The 22860-nt window shown below is 41.0% G+C and overlaps 1 protein-coding gene across 2 annotated transcripts in view; it reads left to right on the forward strand.

Annotated features, from left to right (window-relative positions):
- MON2 (MON2 homolog, regulator of endosome-to-Golgi trafficking) overlaps nucleotides 1-22860 on the forward strand; it is a 522785-nt gene that overhangs the window by 276839 nt on the left and 223086 nt on the right. For both annotated transcript variants that reach the window (XM_033958262.1, XM_033958263.1), the window contains exon 22: nucleotides 10835-11010. In XM_033958262.1, the coding sequence (XP_033814153.1) occupies nucleotides 10835-11010 (176 nt within the window). The remainder of the gene's footprint in view (nucleotides 1-10834; nucleotides 11011-22860) is intronic.

Below are 22860 nucleotides of genomic sequence, written 5' to 3' on the forward strand. Positions count from 1 at the left end.
CAGAAGATCTCTGTTACGATGAAAGATCTCCATTTCGCTCTAACCTTATGACAAGAGCTTCTTCAGGAAATTTTGTTTTTTGCGATTACACCCGAGCTAAGTATTAACTTTGTAAGCAAGTCCTATATAAAATAAAAGGGGCGAAAGAGTATTTGGATATTTAAAGAAATACTATTTATATTAATATTGTCTTAAGAGAAGTCCACAGAGACAAATAAAATAATAAAAAAATATAAATGTATATAACAAAAAATAAAAAAGAGACAGTTGGACCGATGATAGCCCGCATATAGGCTATTACCCAAGACTGGTTCTAACGGTGAACAGCTGTGGGCACTTGAGATCCATAGTCTCTGATAGAAGTTCAATAGAGATCAACTTAATCCAGCATTAGCCTATTCTTAGTGGTATTAGTGAGTTACATGATTAAATAAGACTAAGAAGCATCCATGAGAATGAGAGGTACATGGATGAAATGGTTCATGAAGCATCAAATATTTCCAGCATTGGGGAAGAAGAGTTTGTGCTGAGGGAAGGCAGCTGAACTCAGATTACGGACCACTGCAAGATTTGTATTGTGACTCCCCCTGCCCTTGAACTGAAGAACTGGTATGCTGTCCTAGAAGTGGAGGAGATGAGAGCATCCCAAGGAGAGGAAGGACCAAAGCTTGAGATCCCCAAAAGTACTGAATCCTTGACCACTAGGAGGCGTAAGGTAGTGGTACTTGGCGATTCCTTTCTGAGGGGTACAGAAGCATCCATCAATAGACCAGACATGATGTCACAAGAGGTATGCTGTCTACCTGGTGCCTAAATCCAATATGTTTCGGAGAGTTTGCCGAGATTCATCAAACCTGATGACTACTATCTGATGCTGCTCATCCACATTGGCACTAACGATACTGCCAGGCACCCTTGCGAACATGTCAAAAGTGACTTTATGGCTCTGGGAGGAAAGGTGAAGCAGTCAGGTGCGCAGGTGGTATTCTCGTCCATTCTCCATGTCGAGGGTAAAGGCTAGGGCAGAGAAGCTCGCATCCTGGAAATGAATATGTGGCTATGTGGATGGTGTCGTCAAGAGTGTTTTGGCTTCCTGGACCATGGGATGATTTTCCAAGGGCTGCTGAGCTGGAATAGTGTGCATCTATCAAAGAAGGGAAGAAGTGTCTTTGCTGGCAGGCTGGCTAATCTAGGGCTTTAAACTAGAAGTGAATTGACGTCGGGGGGAGGGGAAGGCTTTTGGGCCCGGCTCTTGTGGACTGCATTCGCTGCATGCGCCTTGGTGTTGCTGCGGCAGGGAAACAGGGAGATATCCTGAGCTCCGAAAATGGGACAGGAGCAGGAGAGTCGTGGCTCAGTGAGAGCCGTTTTGGGCCGCATGCAGCCTGAGGGGCCGTATGTTGTACAGATCTGCAGTAGACTCTCAGTTAACCAGCACCCGTGGGGGGGGGTGGGTTAGGTGCTGGATAAATGTAATTTCTGGTTGCTTGAGAGTTATTATTAAAAATAGGCCTAACTAATACTATACCCCATACTATACCATACCATAAACTGTTCCAGACAAACTACCGACATGTGTTACGCAAAGCATGGGCATACTCAGGTGTGGCATGCCAAGTTTACACTTATACTTCTGCCAGAAATTTATTATATTTTCATTTTTATTTAAAGTATTGCAGTATTTCTTTTTTTTTTTTGCTGGTTGCGTGAGAGTTCTGGTTGCTTGAGTTCCGGTTAACAGAGAGTCTACTGTATTTGGGCTCTTTTTCGCTGTTTTCCCCATCAGGCTGCACAGAAAGCTCATGTTCTCACTGTGTTGCCTGAAGGCTAAGACAGGTGAGAGAGCCCTGTTGGAAACTCAACATATCATGGAAATGGCTATGCTAAAGTATATGTGATTGCTGAAATCTAAGATGTCTGGCATTTTGAACAAAAATCTACCCACCTCTTTGCAGAATGCATAAACTTGCACTTGTGTCAAAAGCAGGAAGTGTCGGGGTTCCCTCAATGGTACATGGATGCTGTATAACAAAGTAAGTAGATATACAATTTCTGTCAGAAAAGGGTTGTGCTTTTAGCGCTGATCAGTTTAGCATGAACCCTGCAAAACAACCTGAGAGACCCTAATGATGTTTTATTTGTACTTGTTTTCCCCCTAATACGCTGTTACCTTACGATCTTATAGATAATTATATGGCATGTTCTACCTGGAAGTGCTCAAAGGAGCTTTGAGTGCTATCAGATAACACCAACATTTTCATAACCTTTTTTTTTACAACTTCTCACGCTAGTCTAGAGCTCTTCAAGCTCTTGGTTAGCTGCTTTTGGTTAGGCTGATATAGAGACTGTAATGTTTGTGAGAAAGGAGGGTGAGTTGAATCCTCCCTTGGGAGATTAGATGAATTAACAAGCAAAATCCCAAAGGCTGAGCCTATCACAGAATTTGTCTTAGCTAGCCCTAAAACATACGACTATAGATTATCCAATGCTATAGCAGTTGGAAAGTAAAAGGGATTACACAACTTCGAAAACTGTGAGAAAATCAGTTTTTGCAGTTTTGAAGAACTAGTGTTGGACTACAACTCTGAGGTCTTCCAGGCAGAATAGAAAAAAAATACCCATTCAGCAAAAAGGTATCATAAGGAACAAAGCCCAGTGGTTCATTCAGATCCGGTTTGCTTAAGAAAATTCAGAGTAGTCTGACAAAAGAGTTTTGAAACGTCCTACAGAACATTTTGCACCTTTATTCTGTGTATATTTTCATACCTACAAAAAATAAATTTATTTTTACATACTGTGAGATAAACATGCAAATCTTGCTATGTAAATGTGAAGCAAATGTGTTTCATTGGGAAGGGTGTTTCTAAAAGGCAGGAGGGAAGAGGAAAATAAAAGGAACCAAACTGCACATGCTTTGTGGCTACACGGGACAGTGTTTGACATGGAAAGTGATATAAGAACATAAGCATTGCCTCTGCCGGGTCAGACCAGGGGTCCATCGTGCCCGGCAGTCCGATCCTGCGGCGGCCCTCCAGGTCCATGACCTGAAAGTGTTCCCTACCTAACCTAAAATGTCCCTACCCTATTTGCTCAGTGTCCTGTAAGGTAAACCTCTATCTGTACCCTGTTATTCCCTTCGCTTCCAGGAAGTCATCCAGTCCCTTTTTGAACCCCAGAATTGTACTCTGGCTTATCACCTCTCCGGGAAGCGCGTTCCAGGTGTCTACCACCCGCTGAGTGAAGAAGAACTTCCTTGCATTCGTTATGAATCTGTCTCCTCTCAGTTTTTCTGAGTGACCTCTTGTTTTAGTTGTCCCTGCTAGTCTAAATAATCTGCCCCTCTCCACTTTCTCTATGCCTTTCATGATTTTATAAGTCTGTATCATGTCCCCTCTCAGTCTCCGCTTTTCCAGGGTAAAGAGCCCCAGCCTGTCTAACCGTTCAGCATATGAGAGGTTCTCCATACCCTTTATCATCCTTGTTGCTCTCCTCTGGACCCTCTCGAGTATTGCCATATCCTTCTTGAGGTATGGCGACCAGTATTGGACGCAGTATTCCAGATGTGGGCGCACCATTGCTCGATACAGTGGCAGGATAACTTCCTTCGTTCTGGTAGTGATACCTTTTTTGATAATGCCCAACATTCTGCTCGCTTTTTTTGAGGCCGCTGCACATTGCGCCGCCGGCTTCATTGTGTTATCCACCAATACCCCCAGATCTTTTTCTTGGCTGCCTTCCCCGAATACCCTCCCTCCCATCGTATAGCTGTACATGGAGTTCCCCTTCCCTATGTGCAAGACCTTACATTTCTCCACATTGAAGCTCATCTGCCATTTTTTTGCCCACTCACTCAGTTTGTTCAGGTCGCTCTGCAGTTCTTTGCATTCCTCAACAGTTCTGACCCAGCTGGAGAGTTTTGTGTCATCCGCGAACTTGATAACTTTGCACTTCGTCCCCGTTTCTAGATCATTAATAAATATATTGAACAGCAGTGGTCCCAGCACTGACCCTTGCGGAACACCACTTGTGACCCCTATCCAGTCAGAGTAGTGCCCCTTTACTCCTACCCTCTGCTTCCTGTCTGCCAGCCAATTTTTGATCCATCTGTGCACGTCCCCTTCCACCCCGTGACTCCACAGTTTCTTCAGTAGGCGTTCATGGGGCACCTTGTCGAAGGCTTTTTGGAAATCTAGATATACGATGTCTACGGGGTCACCTTGGTCCAATTGTTTACTTATCCCCTCAAAGAAATGCAGTAGATTCGTCTGGCATGATCGGCCTTTACAGAAACCATGCTGGCTTGATCTCATCAGATTATTTTTTTCTATATGCTCATTGATACCTTCCCTGATCAGTGATTCGGCCATCTTCCCCGGAACAGAGGTTAAGCTCACCGGTCTGTAGTTTCCTGTGTCGCCTCTCGATCCTTTCTTGAAGATCGGTGTAACATTCGCTATCTTCCAGTCCTCCGGGATTACCCCTGTTCTCAGGGACAGGTTGCAAATATGCCGCAGTATCTCTGCTGTTTCATCTCTGAGCTCTTTCAGTATTCTTGGGTGGATCCCGTCTGGGCCCGGAGCTTTGTCAGTTTTTAATCTATCTATCTGCCTGAGAACGTCTTCGAGGCTTACCTCCATGCATGATAATTTCCCCTCTTGATCTCCCCTGAAGATTTTTTCCGGTTCTGGCACACTGGATGTGTCTTCTATTGTAAAGACCGACGAAAAGAACTCGTTTAGCCTACCAGCCACCTCTTTTTCCTCTTTCACCACTCCCTTCCGGTCACCCTCATCCAGGGGCCCCACCTCCTCCCTCGCTGGCTGTTTCCCTTTCACATATCGGAAAAATGATTTGAAATTTCTTGCTTCGTTGGCCAATCTCTCCTCATACTCTTTCTTGGCTGTCCTGACTACTCGGTGACATTGTTTTTGATGCTGCCTGTGCTTTCTCCAATTTCGGACCAGCCATCTTGGAAAGGAAGCGTAGTTTGGGCAGATGTATAACATCACTTTTGGTGACATAACAAAAGGGGCATGGTTTAGGGTAGAATTATAATGCCACTTCTGGTGATGTTACCAGAAAGAGCGGAGTTTAGGTCAGTTATGGCATCACTTATGTCAGGGGTGTCAAAGTCCCTCCTCGAGGGCCGCAATCCAGTCAGGTTTTCAGGATTTCCCCAATGAATATGCACGAGATCTATTTGCATGCACTGCTTTCATTTTTGGTAATAGATCTCATGCATATTCATTGGGGAAATCTTGAAAACCTGACTGGATTGCGGCCCTCGAGAAGGGACTTTGACACCCCTGACTTATGTCATCTAAAAGGCAAGGCATGAGCAGGATTGGTGGGGCTTGTGTGGAGAGTATGCGGAGCTGAGGTAGATCATCAATTTTGATTGGTTGCTGCAACCTGAATTTGGATATGACCACCTGCCAAATATATGCAAATTATGCTTGACAACCACTGTGTAACTTACCACAACCAAATTAGGCTTGACAACCACTTACCACAATCAAACACCTGCAACATAATCTTCCTGATCCCACCCCCAAAATTTATAGCATAACCTTATCACACCTGGACGGCTCTCACCTCCACCCCACAGCTCTTACCACAGGCTTCTTAGTGTCTGTGGGGCAGGAACAATCCCTAAATGGATGCCTTTGCCCCATTGGCTACATGGGATGAAAAGGTGTCTCTGACCTCTAGCTATAGTTTCACAGTAGTACTGCTAAGGGACAAGGTGCCAACTAAAGCCCATATGCCCATGTATTTAACGATCGTTGCTAAACCAGTTTTAACAGGTTTAGTGACAAAGTATTGCATCTATTGATACACAAAATGGCAAATCACAATATTTTTGGTGGTTTGTAGCAGCCTCAAATAATCGTATGTAAAGACTCCCACTCAGGTAGGCCTGAGGAACATAAGAACATAAGCAGTGCCTCTGCTGGGTCAGACCAGAGGTCCATCGTGCCCAGCAGTCCGCTCACGCGGCGGCCCATCAGGTCCAGGACCTGTATAGTAATCCTCTATCTATACCCTTCTAGCCCCTTTTCCTTCAGGAAATTATCTAATCCCTTCTTGAACCCCAAAACCGTACTCTGTCCTATCACACCCTCTGGAAGCGCATTCCAGGTGACCACCACCCTTTGGGTGAAGAAGAACTTCCTAGCATTGGTTCTTAATCTGTCCCTTCTTAATTTTTCCGAATGCCCTCTCGGTCTTGTATTTTTCGAACATTTGAAGAATCTCTCCTTCTTCACTTTCTCCATACCCTTCATGATCTTGTAAGTCTCTATCATGTCCCCTCTAAGTCTCCGCTTTTCTAGGGAAAAGACCCCCAGTTTCTCTAATCTTTCAGCATATGAAAGGTTTCCCATACCTTTTATCAATCGTGTCGCTCTTTTCTGAAACCTTTCGAGTATCGCCATATCTTTCTTAAGGTACGGCAACAAATATTGTACGCAATCCAGATGTGGGCGCACCATCGCCCGATACAATGGCAGGATAACTTCTTTTGTTCTGGTTGTAATACCTTTCTTGATAGTACCCAGCATTCTATTTGCCTTCTTAGAGGCCGCTGCGCATTGTGCCGACGGCTTCATTGTGTTGTCCATTATTACCCCCAAGTCCTTTTCTTGGGTACTTTCACCCATTACCATCCCTCCTATCGTATAGCTGTACTTCGGGTTTCTGTTTCCTATATGCAAGACTTTACATTTCTCTACATTAAACTTCATCTGCCATCTCGTCACCCACTCTCCTAGTTTGTTCAGGTCCCTTTGTAAATCTTCACAGTCCTCTTTAGTCCTAACTCCACTAAATAGTTTGGTGTCGTCAGCGAATTTTATTACTTCGCACTTCGTCCCTGTTTCTAGATCATTTATAAATACATTGAACAGCAGCGGTCTGAGTACCGACCCCTGCGAAACACCACTCGTGACCCTCCTCCAGTCCGAGTAGTGGCCCTTCACTCCTACCTTTTGCTTTCTACCCGCCAACCAATTTTTGATCCATCTATGTACGTCTCCTTCCACCCCATGGTTCTTCAGTTTCCTTAGTAGGCGTTCATGGGCTTTTTGGAAATCTAAGTATACGATGTCTATGGGGTCCCTTTTGTCCATGCGTTTGTTAATTCTTTTGAAGAAGTGCATTAAGTTCATTAGGCACGATTTTCCCTTGCAGAAGCCATGTTGGCTTGTTTTTATCAGTTTATTCCTTTCTAGATGCTGTCTTTTATCAGTGCTTCTGCCATCTTCCCCGGAACTGAAGTCAAACTTACCGGTCTGTAGTTCCCCAGATCACCTTTCGATCCTTTTTTAAAGATGGGCGTAACATTTGCTATCTTCCAATCCTCCGGGATCACGTCTGTTTTCAGGGATAGATTACAAACCTGCTGTAGTAGTTCTACTATTTTCTCCTTTAGTTCTTTCAATATCCTAGGTGGATTCCGTCTGGGCCCGGAGATTTGTCAGTTTTTAATCTATCTATCTGCTTGTCTACGTCTTCAAGGCTTACTTCCATGGATGTTAATTTTTCTGCTTGATCTCTTTTGAAGATTTTTTTCAGGTGTAAATACTGACAAAAAGAACATGTTTAATCTATCCGCCACTTCTTTTTCCTCCTTCACCACTCCTTTCCTATCTCCGTCATCCAGCAGTCCCACCTCATCCCTTGCTGGCTGCTTCCCTTTAACATATTTGAAGAACGGTTTGAAATTTCGTGCTTCCCTGGCTAGCCTCTCTTCATATTCTCTTTTTGCTCTTCTAAACACGAGGTGACATTCTTTTTGATGCTTCCTGTGCTCTTTCCAGTTCCCCCCGGTTTTGTCCTTTTTCCATTTCTGGAATGAATGTTTCTTGTCTCCTATCGCTTTCTTCACTTCTTTAATTATCCATGCCGGGTCTTTTGCTCGGCTCTTTTTCCATCCTTTTCTAAATCTGGGGATATACAGATTTTGCGCCTCGCTCATCAAGTCCTTGAATAAAGACCAGGCTTGCTCTACAGTCTGCGATTTTTTTGAGCTGTTCCTAAGTTTGTTCCTTACCATTACTCTCATCGCTTCGTAGTTTCCTTTCTTAAAGTTAAAAATTTGGGTGGGTTATGGGGGTTGGGGGAGGCTTTCTGGCAGGTTGTCATCATGGTCTCGTGAAAGGAGGAAGGCAAGGGAGCATGATTGGAGAGGTCGGAAGTTTTTTAATTTAACAAAACGTGTTATGTGGGTGCTGACCTGATATTCTGTGCCAGCACCTGCATAGCGAAGTGGTCAGATTTAGGACAGCTTTTCGAGCACAATCCTTTACCTGCCCATTTTTTAGTTAGGTGGTCTGAGGGGATATTCAGCAGCACTCTCTGGTCAAATGCTGCTAAATAACCCCTCTTAGGCAGCCAGAAGCAATTTAAGTGGGCAGGAGAGCTTCCTGACCACTTAAATTGCTCTGAATATTTGCTCCATGGTGCCTGAAATTGTGTAATACCTAATGAGCAAAGTACCACAAAGTACTGTAAATGAGCACTCCGATTGATGCCCACATAATGCACAAAATAACGCACCAATTTTTAATGCTCCAAAATCTCTGACAGGTCTATAGGTGCTGGTAGCGTTAAAAAAAATGAAAAGTGCTGAAAAGCAGCATTTGGGTTTTTTGTTTGTTTGTTTTTTCTTTTTTCTTTTAATGGGCATAGATGTTGTGCATATAATGCACAATATCTGTCCCCATTAAAAATAACTTTAAAAAAATTGGCAGAAAGGAAGCCCATTCCCTCCTGCCTCAGCCACCTGGACATCCTCCCCTCCCCCCACTCCCTCCTGCTGCTGGGTCCCCTGTGAACCTCCGACACCTCCACCTTTAAATTAAAGAGCGATAGGCGAGATGCCTACTCCTTCCTGGCACCAAGTCCCCTATGACTCTGAATAAGGCCTCTCCCATAGGCCTAGGCTAATCAAAGTCTTAGGCCCCTCCAAGTGCATCTCAGGATTCACCAGGAAGGGGAAGGCCTGCCAATTTGAAGAAATGGGCCTTCCGGCAAGAGGGAGTATACATCCCTCCTGCCAGATTGTCATCTAACAGGCAGCATAACTGGAAACAGGTTTTGTGTGGGGGTGTTGGGGGTTCAGAGTGGGGTGTGTGGGGGTGTCAGGGGTTCACAGAGGCCCCAGTGGCAAGAGGGAATGGGCAACCCTCCTGCTGTTTTTTAAAGGTGGAGGTGTCATTGGTTTGCAGGGGGCCCCTGATGGCAGGAGGGAGTGGGCATCCTTCCTGCTCTTTAATTTAAAGGTGGGGGTTTGTGGTGGGCCCTGGCAGCAGAAGGGAGTGGGCATTCTTCCTGCCATTCTTTAATTTAAAGGTGGGAGGGTTGGGGGTATGGGGAGCCCAATTGGCTGAGGCAGGAGACTTTTTAAAAAATTATTTAAATGGGCACAGATGTTGTGCGTGTATAACATAGGCATATCTGTGCCTCTTTAAAAATACCTATTCTTCCTATCCTGAACAGTTGAGCACCAGGAGGCTGCTTCAGGGCTTCCCCTGCCGCTCTAATGTTCGGGACCTCCTCTGCCACCTCTGTGCATGTGTCAGTCGCTTTCTCCAACGACTGATTGTATGGGATTATAGCAGAACTCTGGGGAACTCATTTGCATGCAAAATTGTTTGAACATCAGTCACAGTTTTCAAATCAGACAATTAATGAGCCCCACAGCAACCCACCGGATTTTAACGACAATTTTTGTGCATCTAGTCCTAAGTGCTTTGAGACTACTGCTAGTAATCATCAGCATACTTTTGATTCTGGGCCACTCCACACTAAATGCCAGGAAACCCCTATTAATAGCTAGGTAGGAGCTATAAGTGGGGTGGAGTGTTCTTCGCTGTAGAAGCAGTAGTTCTTTGGTATATTTCGACACAGCCCTGCTATTGCCAGTGCACATAAAATGTGATAAAACATCTGCCCATGTAGTAACTGCATGAGCAAATGCTGGGAACACCCTCCGGCAATTACCTCACAGGCTTTGCAGTTACTGTACATTGATTTTTACAGTTAATGGCACAGTAATTGCAGAACTTTTCCACACTTTACTAAACAGGCCCCATAGGGCATAAAACTCAGCTCTTAAGTCAGAAGTAAACCAATGTGTTAAATAGTGCAATTTTTTAATATTGTCCTGTAGTTGATTAAGCTGCATTAGTTTTGTTCTGATTATTTTTTGGCCTTGTTGTTTTGCTTCATGTTTGTGGATCTCTATTTGGACTGTGAACTTTTTTTCTGTACGTTTCTTTACATTATTGCTACCTAGTCCTCTGAAAATATGCTTGTTTAAAAATTTAAGACCCAATATTCAAAGTGATTGAACTGTATGAGTGGGCCAGCTACCAATATTCAGCAGCACTTAATTGGGCAGTGCTGTTAAATATTAGCTCTGACCACTGTGGCACTGTTTGGGCAGAATTGGGGCGGTCCAGGGTCAGTCCCTGTCAAGCAAACAGAAATAGCAGTTTTAGTCCAGTTAGCTATCCAAGTATGGCACTGTATATCTTTCTGTTATTGTTTCTCATTCAAATATTCAGTACCAGTGCTTAGATATGGCCTGGCATTGATTATCCAGATCTAATTTGACCAGCATAGTGAGTGCTTTAAAATTGCTCACCACTGCTGGCTGAATATTGACTGGGAAGACAAAATATTACCCATTTGTTGTCACACACCTAGTTAATGAAAGGTCTAGAAATGCAAAACTAATTAAAATAAAATATAAATAAATCAATAAATCAACCACAAAGATGCACATTTTGGTGTATGTTTTTCTGATTGCATTTTTGTTTTCTTCTAGAGGCTTCAATTGCTTTTGTTAAATCCTTTGAAGGAGCTATCAAACATAGTTCATCATGATATCAGACTGAAGCAATTGGAGTGTGTATTACAGATTCTGCAGAGCCAGGGAGACTGTCTAGGACCTGGCTGGCCATTAGTGCTTGGAGTGATAGGTGCAATCAGAAATGATCAAGGGTAAGTTCCAATCGTAAATAATTTTGGCATTCTCTGTAGACAGGCCTTCTTAGTGTGGACATACACATGGCTTAAGTGACCTATGCTATATGAGTTATCTGAGGTAGGCCTATACTGTCTATTTTCTATCACAATTGCAGTTCTCCCCTTATCCTTTTGTATCTAATCAGTCATGTTAGTCCTTGTCTATGTTAGTAATTATATTACCTGTCATCCCTATATTTTATTGTACATTACTTTAAATCTCAAAATTGCGATTTTATCAAAATTTTATTAAACTTGAAACTATAGAGCTTTCCTAAAAAGGTAATACATAACTGAGAACCAGCATAACTGCAAACATATCATACAGATTTAATTTTTTTCAGATTTTCTAGAATTTATATGCCAGAAATCTTTTCTTCCTCTATCTCATTAAAACTTAAGAGTTTCCATACTGAGACAGACTGAAGGACCATCAAGCCCAATATCCTGTTTCCAACAATGGCAAACTGAGGTCACAAGTTCTATCAGGATCCCAAAGAGTAAAACAGATTTTATACTGCTTGTGCTAAGAATAAGCTGTGGATTTTCCCAAATTCATCTTAATAATGGCTTATGGACTTTTAGACACCCCAAGAAGTCCAACAGGATAAGATCCCACAGGTACTAAACAAAAGAGAAGACAGTGGGAACGAACAATGAACACTCCACAAGAGCCAGCGGTGTGAAGTAAAGCTTTGTCTATTTCAATCTGGGACGTACAGTAACATGGACCCAACACAGCACTGTGTTTCAGTGAACATAAACGCTTGCATCAGGGTCACTGTAACGTTATGTTTCTCTGTGGATTTACTTTTTACCATTACTAGTAGAAATCGCTGCTGTGCTGTAATCCGCTGCCACTCTGTAACAGACGCTGTGAGCGTTTTGCGGTGTTTTAATCTCTCCCACTACGTCAGGGTGACTCGTAGGCAGCTGTTTTTACCAGTGTTGTTTCTCTGTGGATTTACTTTCTATCCATTACCGGTAGAAAGTAAATCCACACAGAAACATAATGTTGGTAAAAACAGCTGCCTACGAGTCACTATGATGTAGCGGGAGACATTAAAACACCGCAAAACACTGACAGCTTCTGCTACAGAGTGGCAGCAGATTACAGCACAGCAGTGATTTCTTTATGAAAAGTTTATGAAAAGCAAATGGCAGATAAGTAGTTTGGCCTATATGAATTATTAAGACAATAAAATGGAGTTTGCTGGTTTGAAATTTTGTGACCGTTTGAGGCTACCATAATAATTTTTGATGTGACTGTATGAAGGGGAAAATTCCCAAAAGTATATGAACAGGAAAACACACTAAGTCTAGACAAATATAAGATATTAAAAAAAAAAAGTAAAAATCAAAAAATTTAAATAACCAAGTTAATGAATAGGAAAAGTTGGAGGTTTTGCCTATGATTTGATTAGGAACGAGTGAATTTATCACACTTGAAACCCAGTTGGGTTATAACTTCATACTCTGAGGCTTTTTCACCCCTTTAAACAATATTTAAACAATTTTAGGAGTCTTTAACATACAAATATAAAGATTGATATAAGGGATACAGGAAAGGAATAATGAAGGTAGATCTCAGTAGTTCATGATTCCACAGTGGGTTTTTTTTTTTTAGTTTATATTGCTTTTGGACCACGTGGTCAGACAATTGTTTAGGTTTATTGGTTATATCCAGATTTTCCAGCATTGGGTTTGCACATGCTTATGACTATGTGTTTTGGACCTGAAACCAGAGATAAAGTTGGTGGACATTCCTTGTCAAGGAGACAGTCTTGTCGAGGTCAAGGTTGAGACCTCATAAAAAAAGAGAACTAATACTATCAAGTCCCTCTCTTGGCCCACTCCTTCTGCAGCCTCCTCCTCTAAGAGCTTTTTAGGCAAAAACAGAAAGAGTGCCTACTACTCTCAAAGGCATAGGTTCACTCCTTCATCCTGTTCTCAACAACAGGCCCAGCCTCTGCATTCCCATCCTTGGCAGCAGAGGCCCCAAAGGTCCCGACCAGATCCCCCGACCAATAGGGATGAGCTTTTGACTGACTTAGCCAACATCAAAGTGCCTATTCTAGTTGGCCTGCCGGTAGAAGGGAGGCTGAATTTTTTTCCATGAAATGAGGCTCCTTGTAATATCAGACCAGTAGGTGCTTCAAATAGTCCAGGAGGGTTATACACTCGGTGTCAACCTCCTCCAAAGTATCATCGAGAGCCTCAAAATTCAGCTCTCAGTACCAGGAAGTGCTCATAAAGAAAGAAGGGAGGAGACTGTGTTCCAAGTACTTCCTTAGGCCCCCCAAAACGGGAATTTCATCATATCCAAGTCCTAAAAGCTCTGAACAAATATCTGGTCAAAAAAGTTCAAGATAATTTCCCTGGGCATCCTTTTTCCTAAATTTAGGAAAATGATTGGCTATGCTCTTTGGACTTAAGGAATGCTTACACCTACATCCAGATATGTACAAGTTAACAGGAGGTATCTCAGATTTCAGGTTGGGAATCACCACTACTAGTATGATGAGCAGCCATTTAGTTTCATGTTCGTGCCCAGAATATTCACAAAATGCCTTGCAGTAGTTGTTGCATCACTATGTAAACTGGGAGTTCATATGTTTCTACACCTGGACCATTTGCTGATAATGAGCACATCAAAGAAAGATGCTCACAAATCAATGCAGAAACTATTCAAGCATTGGAGCTATTAGGGTTCATGATCAACTATCCGGTCCCGTCTGCTTCCAGTGCAGCAATTGGAGTACAATGGAGTCCTGCTATACACAGTTTAGGCTGAAGCCTACCTTCCTCGGGTTTAGGCAAATGAGCTCTTTTCCAATGTCACTCAGGTTTGGTGCAACCAGCAGGTTTCAACTTGGCAGATGTTAGGTTGTTTGGTCACATGGCCTCCGCCATGCATAGAAATGCTCAGGAGGGCCTGTTATAGGCTTCTAGAATTTAACAAACACTGGGCAGCCTCCACACTAGGGCTCCGTTGGTGACATAACTCACATGTGATACTTGTCTTGCTGTCCTCGAAGTACACCTGCCAAAGTTGAGTAACTACTTTATTTGCAATGTATTTTATTATTCAGATATGTGACGACTTTTCTTCTATTGTTTTTTTATAAATTTTGATTTATTAACCACTTTTATGAAGAGATTCACCTAAGGCAAGTACAATTCAGCTTAAAACTTACAATTTTATTAACAGCATAACGGTAGTAAAAACACTAAATATAACAAATACAATGAATGAGGTAAACTCAAAATCAGCAAATTGAACTTAATATGACTACCATGAAACAGTTTCAATAATATAACAGTACTGAAGTTCAATAAGAGAGATATAATATAATGTCAGCATAATACTTATAAAACAACTAATAAGTACAAATTAGAACATTCAAATAACATACGAGAGGCGTTCAATAATTTATATTCCTATGAAAGAAATTAGCAAGCATGTTGAAACAAATTTGTGCATGTTGTGACATGTCTCAAGGTTACTCATGCACAGTGGCTCAGTGCAAGTCTAACATTCCAAGAGACAATGTCAGGAGAGTCCTCATGCAAATCAAGTAAAAAACTGCTAGATTTGGAGCACTGTTCAATGATAAAATTTCTCACAAAAGAAGGGAAAAAGCCAAAGGAGATTCATGAATGCATTACTGCAGTTTATGGTGAGTCTGCCCCATCATGCAGCAAAGTGAAATTTTGGAAAAAGCAGTTTAAGTGGGGTAGAGAGTCCATTGAAGATGACTCTCACACTAGCCTGTGGAAGCAACTTCCACAGAAATATGCAAGAAAGTTGAGGATTTAATTTTGTCAGACAGACAAATTAAAGTTTCCAGAATAGCTGAAGAAATGGGCATCTCAGCAGGTACAGTTTGGAAAATAATTCATGAAAAGTTGAGCATGTCCAAGGTTAGTGCAAAATGGGTTCCAAGAATGCTGATGCCATGTCAGAAGGCCATGAGACTCCAGTGCAGTTAGAAGAACTTGGAGATGCTCCGTGAAGACCAAGCAAATTTTTTTTCATCATTTGGTGACTCAATCACAGAGATTCTGAGTCAAAATGGAGTCAATGCAGTGGAAGCACAAGTCATCCTCCACCCCAGAAAAATCCAAGACAGAAAAATCCGTAAGCGACATCATGGCAACTGTCTTCTGGGATGATGAAGGACTTTTGCTTCTGGAGGTCATGCCACACAAGACAACCATAACTGGGCAGAGTTATGCCAACACAGCAATCGCTTTGTGGGAGTCAATCAAGGAAAAAAGATGAGGAAAACTCACAGCAGGCGTGCTGCTTCTTCACAACAATGCGCTGGTACACATATCACGACAGTCACAGTCTGAGAATGTGGGTTTCAGCAGCTGAACTATCCACCCTACAGTCCTTTCCTGGCTCTCTCATATTATTTTCTGTTCCAAGTTTTGAAGAATCTTTCCGTATTAGATGGGGACAAAATGGGTGGTATAGAGTCCGTTGGGATAAACAGATGGGAGGCTAAATCAAGGCAAGTTGATTATACAGTTAAACAAGATATAAGGTACTGGTTTAATTACAGTGTGTGTAACAAGTTTGTCTCAGTACAGAATGAGTGTGTGGTCAGTCACCCTATGTAATAATAGTAAAATTTATTTATATCTTGCAATACCTTACAGTTCAGAGCGGTTTACATCAAGAGAGTCTGCAAAAAAAAAAACTCAGCGAAGATACATACATAAACATATGCATGAAATACATCACTGAAATAGTTTAAACAAATTTATCAAATACATACGTCTTCAAAGATCTTCTAAATGTTTGGTATGATAAAGAATTTAGGATCAGATCACTTATGGTTTTGCTCCAGACACCAGCTTGGTAGGATAAAGTTTTATCCAAAAATCTTTTGTAAATACATTCTTTCAATGTTGGAAATGAGAACAAGGAAGCTCCACGTATATGTAGTAAATTTACTGAAAGAACAAAGTGGTTTAGAAGATAAATAAGTGCAAAGCCTAACAGTGTCTTATAAGAACATAAGAATTGCCGCTGCTGGGTCAGACCAGTGGTCCATCGTGCCCAGCAGTCCGCTCATGTGGCAGCCCCCGGGTCAAAGACCAGTGCTCTAAAATGAGTCCAGCCTCACCTGTATATGTCCCAGTTTAGCAGGAATTTGTCCAGCTTAGTCTTGAAACCCTGGAGGGTTGTTTTCTCTTACAACAGACTCCGGAATATCGTTCTAGCTCTCCACCACTCTCTGTGTGAAGAAGAACTTCCTTACATTTGTACAGAATCTATTCCCTTTCAACTTTAGAGAATGCCCTCTCGTTCACCCTACCTTGGAGAGTGTGAACAGTCTGTCTTTATCTACTAAGTCTTTTTAAATATGATTCTGGCCTCAACTGGTAAACCAGTGTAATTTTTTGTAATACGGAGTATAATATGTTCAGATTTTTTAGACCAAAAATCAATCATATCACTGTATTTTGAATAATTCTTATTCTCTTGATGGGTTTTTTTGGGTTTGTTTTTTTTTAATAAGAGCCCAAGTAGATGATATTACAATAATCCAAAGTACTCAATATAAGAGACTGAACCAGTAACCTGAAAGATGAAAAATCAAAGTATGGTTTTAAAGAACGCAATTTCCAGAGTATGGTTGCATCTCTTAACCAGAATATCCTTATGAACCTCAAAAGTTAACATCTGATCTAGAGTAACGCCTAAGATTTTTATAGTGGGGTTAATGATGTAATTTCTCCCATTCAATATTAAAGAAGTCTCCTTTATTTTATTTGATGGACTTGCCATGAAAACGTTGTTTTTTCTGAATTCAACTTATTTGAAATTCTTGGCCCATTTTACAACGAGATCAAATATAGATATAATATTTTTTATCTCAGAAGACAACAAGTTAATAGGTAGAACAATGGAAATATCATCTGCATAGATGTATATTTGTGGTTTCAACTTGGATAATTCTGTACCCAGGGATGCCATGTAAATATTAAAGAGAGATGGTGACAGTGGAGATCCCTGAAGGACTCTGTTTTTCCTTCTTCAAAGGTGCAATTTTATCTAATATCTGTTTACTAAAAATTTCCCAGTTCAGGTTGAACTCCAGATCTGAATTAAAATTAACCTCATACTGGAAAACTAAACTAAACTAAACTAAACCTTAAGTTTATATACCGCGTCACCTTCACGGAAGTGGAGCTCGACACGGTTTACAGGAATTAAAACAGAGAAAGGAACTACAATGGAAGGAAGAAGGGTTGCTAAACAGGAAGGAAAGAGGGGGCTTTGAATAATGGAGGAGGGGGGGTGGTTACATTTTGGAGAAAAGCCAGGTTTTCAGATGTTTTCTGAAGTGTTGGAGGGAGGTCGAACTCCGAAGGTGGGCAGAGAAGCTGTTCCACAGCTCGGTGATCCTGAAGAGGAGGGATGTTCCAAGTTTTCCTGTGTGGGAAATGCCATTTAGAGATGGGAAGGATAGTTTAAATTTCTGAGTGGATCTGGTGGGGTGGGTACTCGAGAGCCAGGATAGTGGAAAGAGGGGAGGAAGGATGCCGTGAAGAGATTTGAAGGTGAGACAGGCGCATTTGTAGCGAACCCTGAGGGTGATTGGGAGCCAGTGAAGCTTAGACAGAAGCGGGGAGACATGGTCGAATTTGCCTTTTGTGAAGATTAGTTTAGCCGCGGTAGGATTTATGGTTTTCTTACGTGGAAGCCTCGGCCAAGGAGAACCGGCAGGTGTTGGAGGTCTTCCGGCAGCTCCTGCAGCAGATCGACGTGCCCGGCCGCTGGAGCCCGGCCCTGCGCAGGAGAAGAGAGACCATCCCCAAGGAGAAGGGCCCCTCCAAACCCCCCCTGAATAAAACCAACAGCTCTAGCATCTGCTAAAAAAGGGGGGTGGGCGAAGCGCACTGAAACCCCCCCAAGACAGATTTACATGTCTATTTGTTTAGTTTTCATTTAAAATTTTCTTAGAATTCTATTGTTTAACTGTTTCTCTTTCCATTCTATTCATATGCCTTCCTCTACCTTTTCTTTTTTCCTCACTTCTAATGTTTATTTTTCTTTTTACATTTCTATATTTGATTTAATTCTTAAAATTATTTTCTATTTAATTAGTTTCTTTCCATTACATTATTATTTTGGAATGTACGTTTTGTTTAACAGTATGGTATTGAGAGTTCAATGTATTCTAGTTAGGATGCTTCATATCTCATTTTTTCCTCTATCTTTATTTTCCTCTATTATTTTGCTAATTTGTTTGTTCTTTGGTACTTTAGTTAGATTGTGAGCCTTCGGGACAGTAAGGGAATTTCAAAGTACCTATTCTTTATTTATTTATCTTATTTTTATTGTCTATTTTCTGTAAACCGCTTAGAATCCTAACGGAGTTTAGCGGTATATAAGAAATAAATTACATTACATTACATTACATTACAAGCACCAGTTCGCTTTCTTTCCCACAAAATTTGGAATTTAGACATTAGATGATTGGACCAGATGGTATTTATCCAAACCTCATTGGCTATTCTAATGTAAGAAGTAGAGGGATTTTTTTAGAAGAAAAAGAGATTAGGAGCTCCTTTTACTAAGATGCGCTAGCGTTTTTAGCGTGTGCTGAAGATTAGCGTGTGCAAACCCCGTACTACACGGAAAATACTAACGCAAGCTCTATGGAGGCATTAGCGTCTAGTGCACGCGGCATTGTAGCGTGCGCTAAAACTATTAGCACACCTTAGTAAAAGGAGCCCTAAATCTAACTGATGTCCTTTCTGGTGAGCAACAATCTGAGATGGTATAGAAAAACCCCATAGATGATATAAACTAAAATATATCTTTTATTGTTGAATTGTCTTTCAATTCTAAGTGGAGATTAATATCACCAAGTAAAACGTTATGCACATCGTTAGTTGAATTCGTAGAAAAAATTCCTTTCTAACTTTACTCCATTTATTTGGAAGAATATAAAACAGAGTAGTAGCCAAGCTATCCATAAGAACTTGTTTAGATAGTTCTCAACTGAAAATTTCTAAATCTTTGATGGACTTCATATCAATAATCTGGAAATCAAAATATTCCCTTAAGACAATTGCAATCCTTCCACCTCTTTTCGAAATCCTCAATAACGGAATAATTTTATTACCTTTAGGGTTATAAAAATCATCAATGACAATATCATTATCCGAGATTAGCCATGATAAAGTCAAAAAGAGTATATCAGGTTGGGTTTCTTCTAACCAATCCTTAACTGGGCTTTATTCCTAATTGATCGTATATTTAAGTATGCACAAGAAATAGTGTGATAGTCTGGAATAATTAAAGAGTCTGAAAGAGTTACATTTTTCAAATGTCGTTCTCTTTTTCTAATGATTCTAGGAAAGTAGTGAGCAGTACTTGAATTGGGATAGGACCATTTTCTGAAAAGTCATACAAGGTTTGGGTTAAACGATAAAATCAATCGGCCCTAATATATCTATTAAAGGAATAGTGAACCGGACTAGGTTCAGAGACTAGTGCATTAGAAAACCAAATTCTAAAATAAATTAAATGTAGAACAAAGGTAATCAAAAAATCTTTCCTAAAGAAATCCATGGCTATATGACAGATTGAGATAAGCAGCTAAAAGCAACAATCAACCAAACAAAATAATTTAAAAGCTTGGGTGAAAAGTCAGGCTTCCTGAAGTAGAGGTAGTCTGGAGTTAGACGTAGCTCGTCTGGGAGTAAATTCCAGAGCATGGGGGCTATTCCTGAGAAGGCTCACAGTCGGGTATCACATCATACAATTTCTTTTGATGAGGGTACAGACAGTTATGCTTCTTGAGAGGATCTCAGAGGTCTCAAAGGTGTATACAAGGGGTTAGCTTATTTTTTAAGTATTCTGGCTCATTTTGTCTGAGGACCTTAAAAATCAGAGTTTCAAACTTAACCCTGTAAGGTACTGGTAGTCAGTGTAGTTTTTGCAGGAAGGGTGTAATGTGTTCACACCACTTGCAGCCTTCTGTCGGTTATGCTGCAGCATTCTGAATTAGTTGCATCTGATGCAAACTCTTTTTTGGTTACACTAGTGTAAGGGCATTACAGTAGTCTAGCCATGATGTTAATGTGGCATGGATCACTGTGGTCAGATTTGTTTTTTCAATATATGGAGAGAGATTTCTTGCTGCCATAGATGAAGAGACAATTTTTAAAGTTTATTTGAATTTGCAGGATCAGTCTAGCAGTATCTGAGATTCCTGACCTGTGATTTTAGAGGGGAGTTCATACTTCCCAAAAGATATTTTGAGGTCAGGTATTTGTCACCTTGTGTTAGGAGCCCAAAGAATCTCTATTTTGCTTGGGTTCAAACAGAGTTTGTTGTTGTTTACTCATTCCTGAGTTGTAGTTAGACAGGCAGTCAGTTTACTCAAAGCTTTGGGAGTTTACTCAAAGCTTTGGGTTGATCTGGTTCAGTGGGTATGAATAGTTGTACATCATTGACATAGATATAAACTTTTGTGTACATTGACCGAAGCAATTCAACCAGAGGCTTAAGATGGATATTAAATAATAATGGAGACAGTATGGACCCCTGTGGCACCCCAGAGTTCAGTGCCCAAGGTAATGATGTGCTGTTGAACAGAATTGATTGCTGTCTGTCTGAAAAATAGGATTTGAGCCATGTAAGTACTGTGCCACAGATACCTGTTTATGCCAGTCTTGTAAGCATGGTATTATGGTCCACATTGTCAAAAATCCATTAATAGTAGTATTGAGGCAGATCCTTTATCATGGTTTCTGTGCAGGGACTGTCTATAAATGTTGAAATGTACTATATAAGTGATAAGTAGTAGTAAACAGGACAGAAAAAAGGATTTGAGGACAGTTTTGGCACCTTAACAAAAATCAAAACCAAAATTTGGTTGGCCTCTAATCAGCAGGTAGTATGGTTGTATTAATACTGACAAGGGCATAGCCTAGGGTTACCAGATGTCTGGGAAAACCCAGACATGCCCTCTTATTAGAGGACTGTCCAAAGTCTCGGATGGACTTTCCAAATCCCGGCAGTTTGTCTGGGTTTTGGAAAACCCCGACAAGCTCCAGTCGCATCTGGAGGACATCTGAGCATAAGTGGATGACACTATACACATCTGCGCATGCTCCAGGTCCTCCAGACATGGTCGGAACTTGTCAGGGAAGAAGATAGGAGGTTTGTGGGGGTGGCACTGGAGGCTGAACTGGGAGAGGCTGGGGTGGAATGGGGCAGAGCCAGGGCTCTGATTTCTACAATCAGATTCCTGCTCCTGTTTTTAAATGCAATGATAGATTCAGAGACAGAAAAAAATGATATCCCTAAAAAACAAAAATTAAAAAAACCTTTTCTACTAACCATATTAGCAGTTGATGTATCCAGGAGTACATTGTAACATCCACAAAAAACAGACCGCTCGTTGATCTTGTCACGGCGTATTTTTATACACTTACAACTCTACAGAAATTATCCATTCACAGAGACTTTATTGTGTGTCTATGGCCCCTGCTACAGCTACATATAGATCTTGCTTGTCTTGGTTAGTCATTTTAGATATCAAAATGACCCCTATGAGGCTCATAATCGAAAGAGAAAAACGTCCAAAAACTGGCCTAAGTTGGCACTTGGACAATCATGAACAAAAACTAAGACAAAGTGCCAGGAATCATACAGACATTAATAATCAAAACAAGCACTTATATTCAATCAATAACAATGCAAGAGAAAAATATCCCTCCCCTCCCATTCAATACATTTAATCAAAGAATAAACCAACAAGATATCCCCCCCTGTCCTGGATGTGTATGGAAATAAACAAAAATTAAAAACAAAAGATACCTATAATGAAGCTATAAAGGATGTCAACGGGCCCCAAACCAGTTTGAATAAATTGCTATGCCCCAACATATCAGCATTCATCTTTTCATGTTTGTAACCTAAACATAAACTGGCCCACCAAAAAGGAAGGTTGAGGCAGTCACAATTTTTCCAATTGCGGGTTATCATTTGTATGGCTATCCCTGTCATAATTAGGAAAAGCCTGCATTTGTAGCGGTCCACAGGCGGCTTAATATGCAGCAATATTCCACATATAACTGCCTCATACATCAAAGGGATTGTTGATTCCAGTATGAGGTTAATCTGTCCCTATATTGACTTCCAGAAGTTGAGTATCAAAGGACAATAGAACAACAGATGATCCAGTGTCCCAATGTCTAAATGACAGTGCCAGCATCTATTAGATTTAGAACTATCTAACTTATGTAACCTACCAGGGATCCAAAAAGATCTATATAACAAGAAAAACCAAGTTTGTCTCATAGATGCTGACGCTGTACATCTCATCCTCCAAGTCCAAATTCATGGCCATCGAGATGCAGAAATATACTGCTTTATTTCAATGCTCCAAATTTCTCTAAGAATATTTTTTGGTTTCTTATTCAAAATTCAGAAATTAATTTATACCACCGGGTGGCCTGATGCCCCAGCAGATCTGTCTGGAAGCATAGGACCTGCAAGCTATAATGATTTTTGAGATTTTGCCAATCAGGGAACCCACTTTGAATGGCCTGCTTCAACTGCAACCACCTATAATTTTGAGACTTTGAAATACCGAATGATTGTTGCAGTTGTGAAAAATCAAGCAGTTTCCCATTAAATATAACATCAGCTAATGTATGAATGCCTGCCTGCATCCAATGCTTCCAGAAGATTCCAGACCCGCCTATTTGAATCTTGGAGTTTAGCCATAAGGATTGGTAAGTAGATTTCTCTATTGGAATATCTGTTAATTTATTAACAAATTTCAA

This window comes from Geotrypetes seraphini, chromosome 9 (assembly GCF_902459505.1).
Source record: "Geotrypetes seraphini chromosome 9, aGeoSer1.1, whole genome shotgun sequence".
NCBI classification, from domain to species: Eukaryota; Metazoa; Chordata; class Amphibia; order Gymnophiona; family Dermophiidae; genus Geotrypetes; species Geotrypetes seraphini.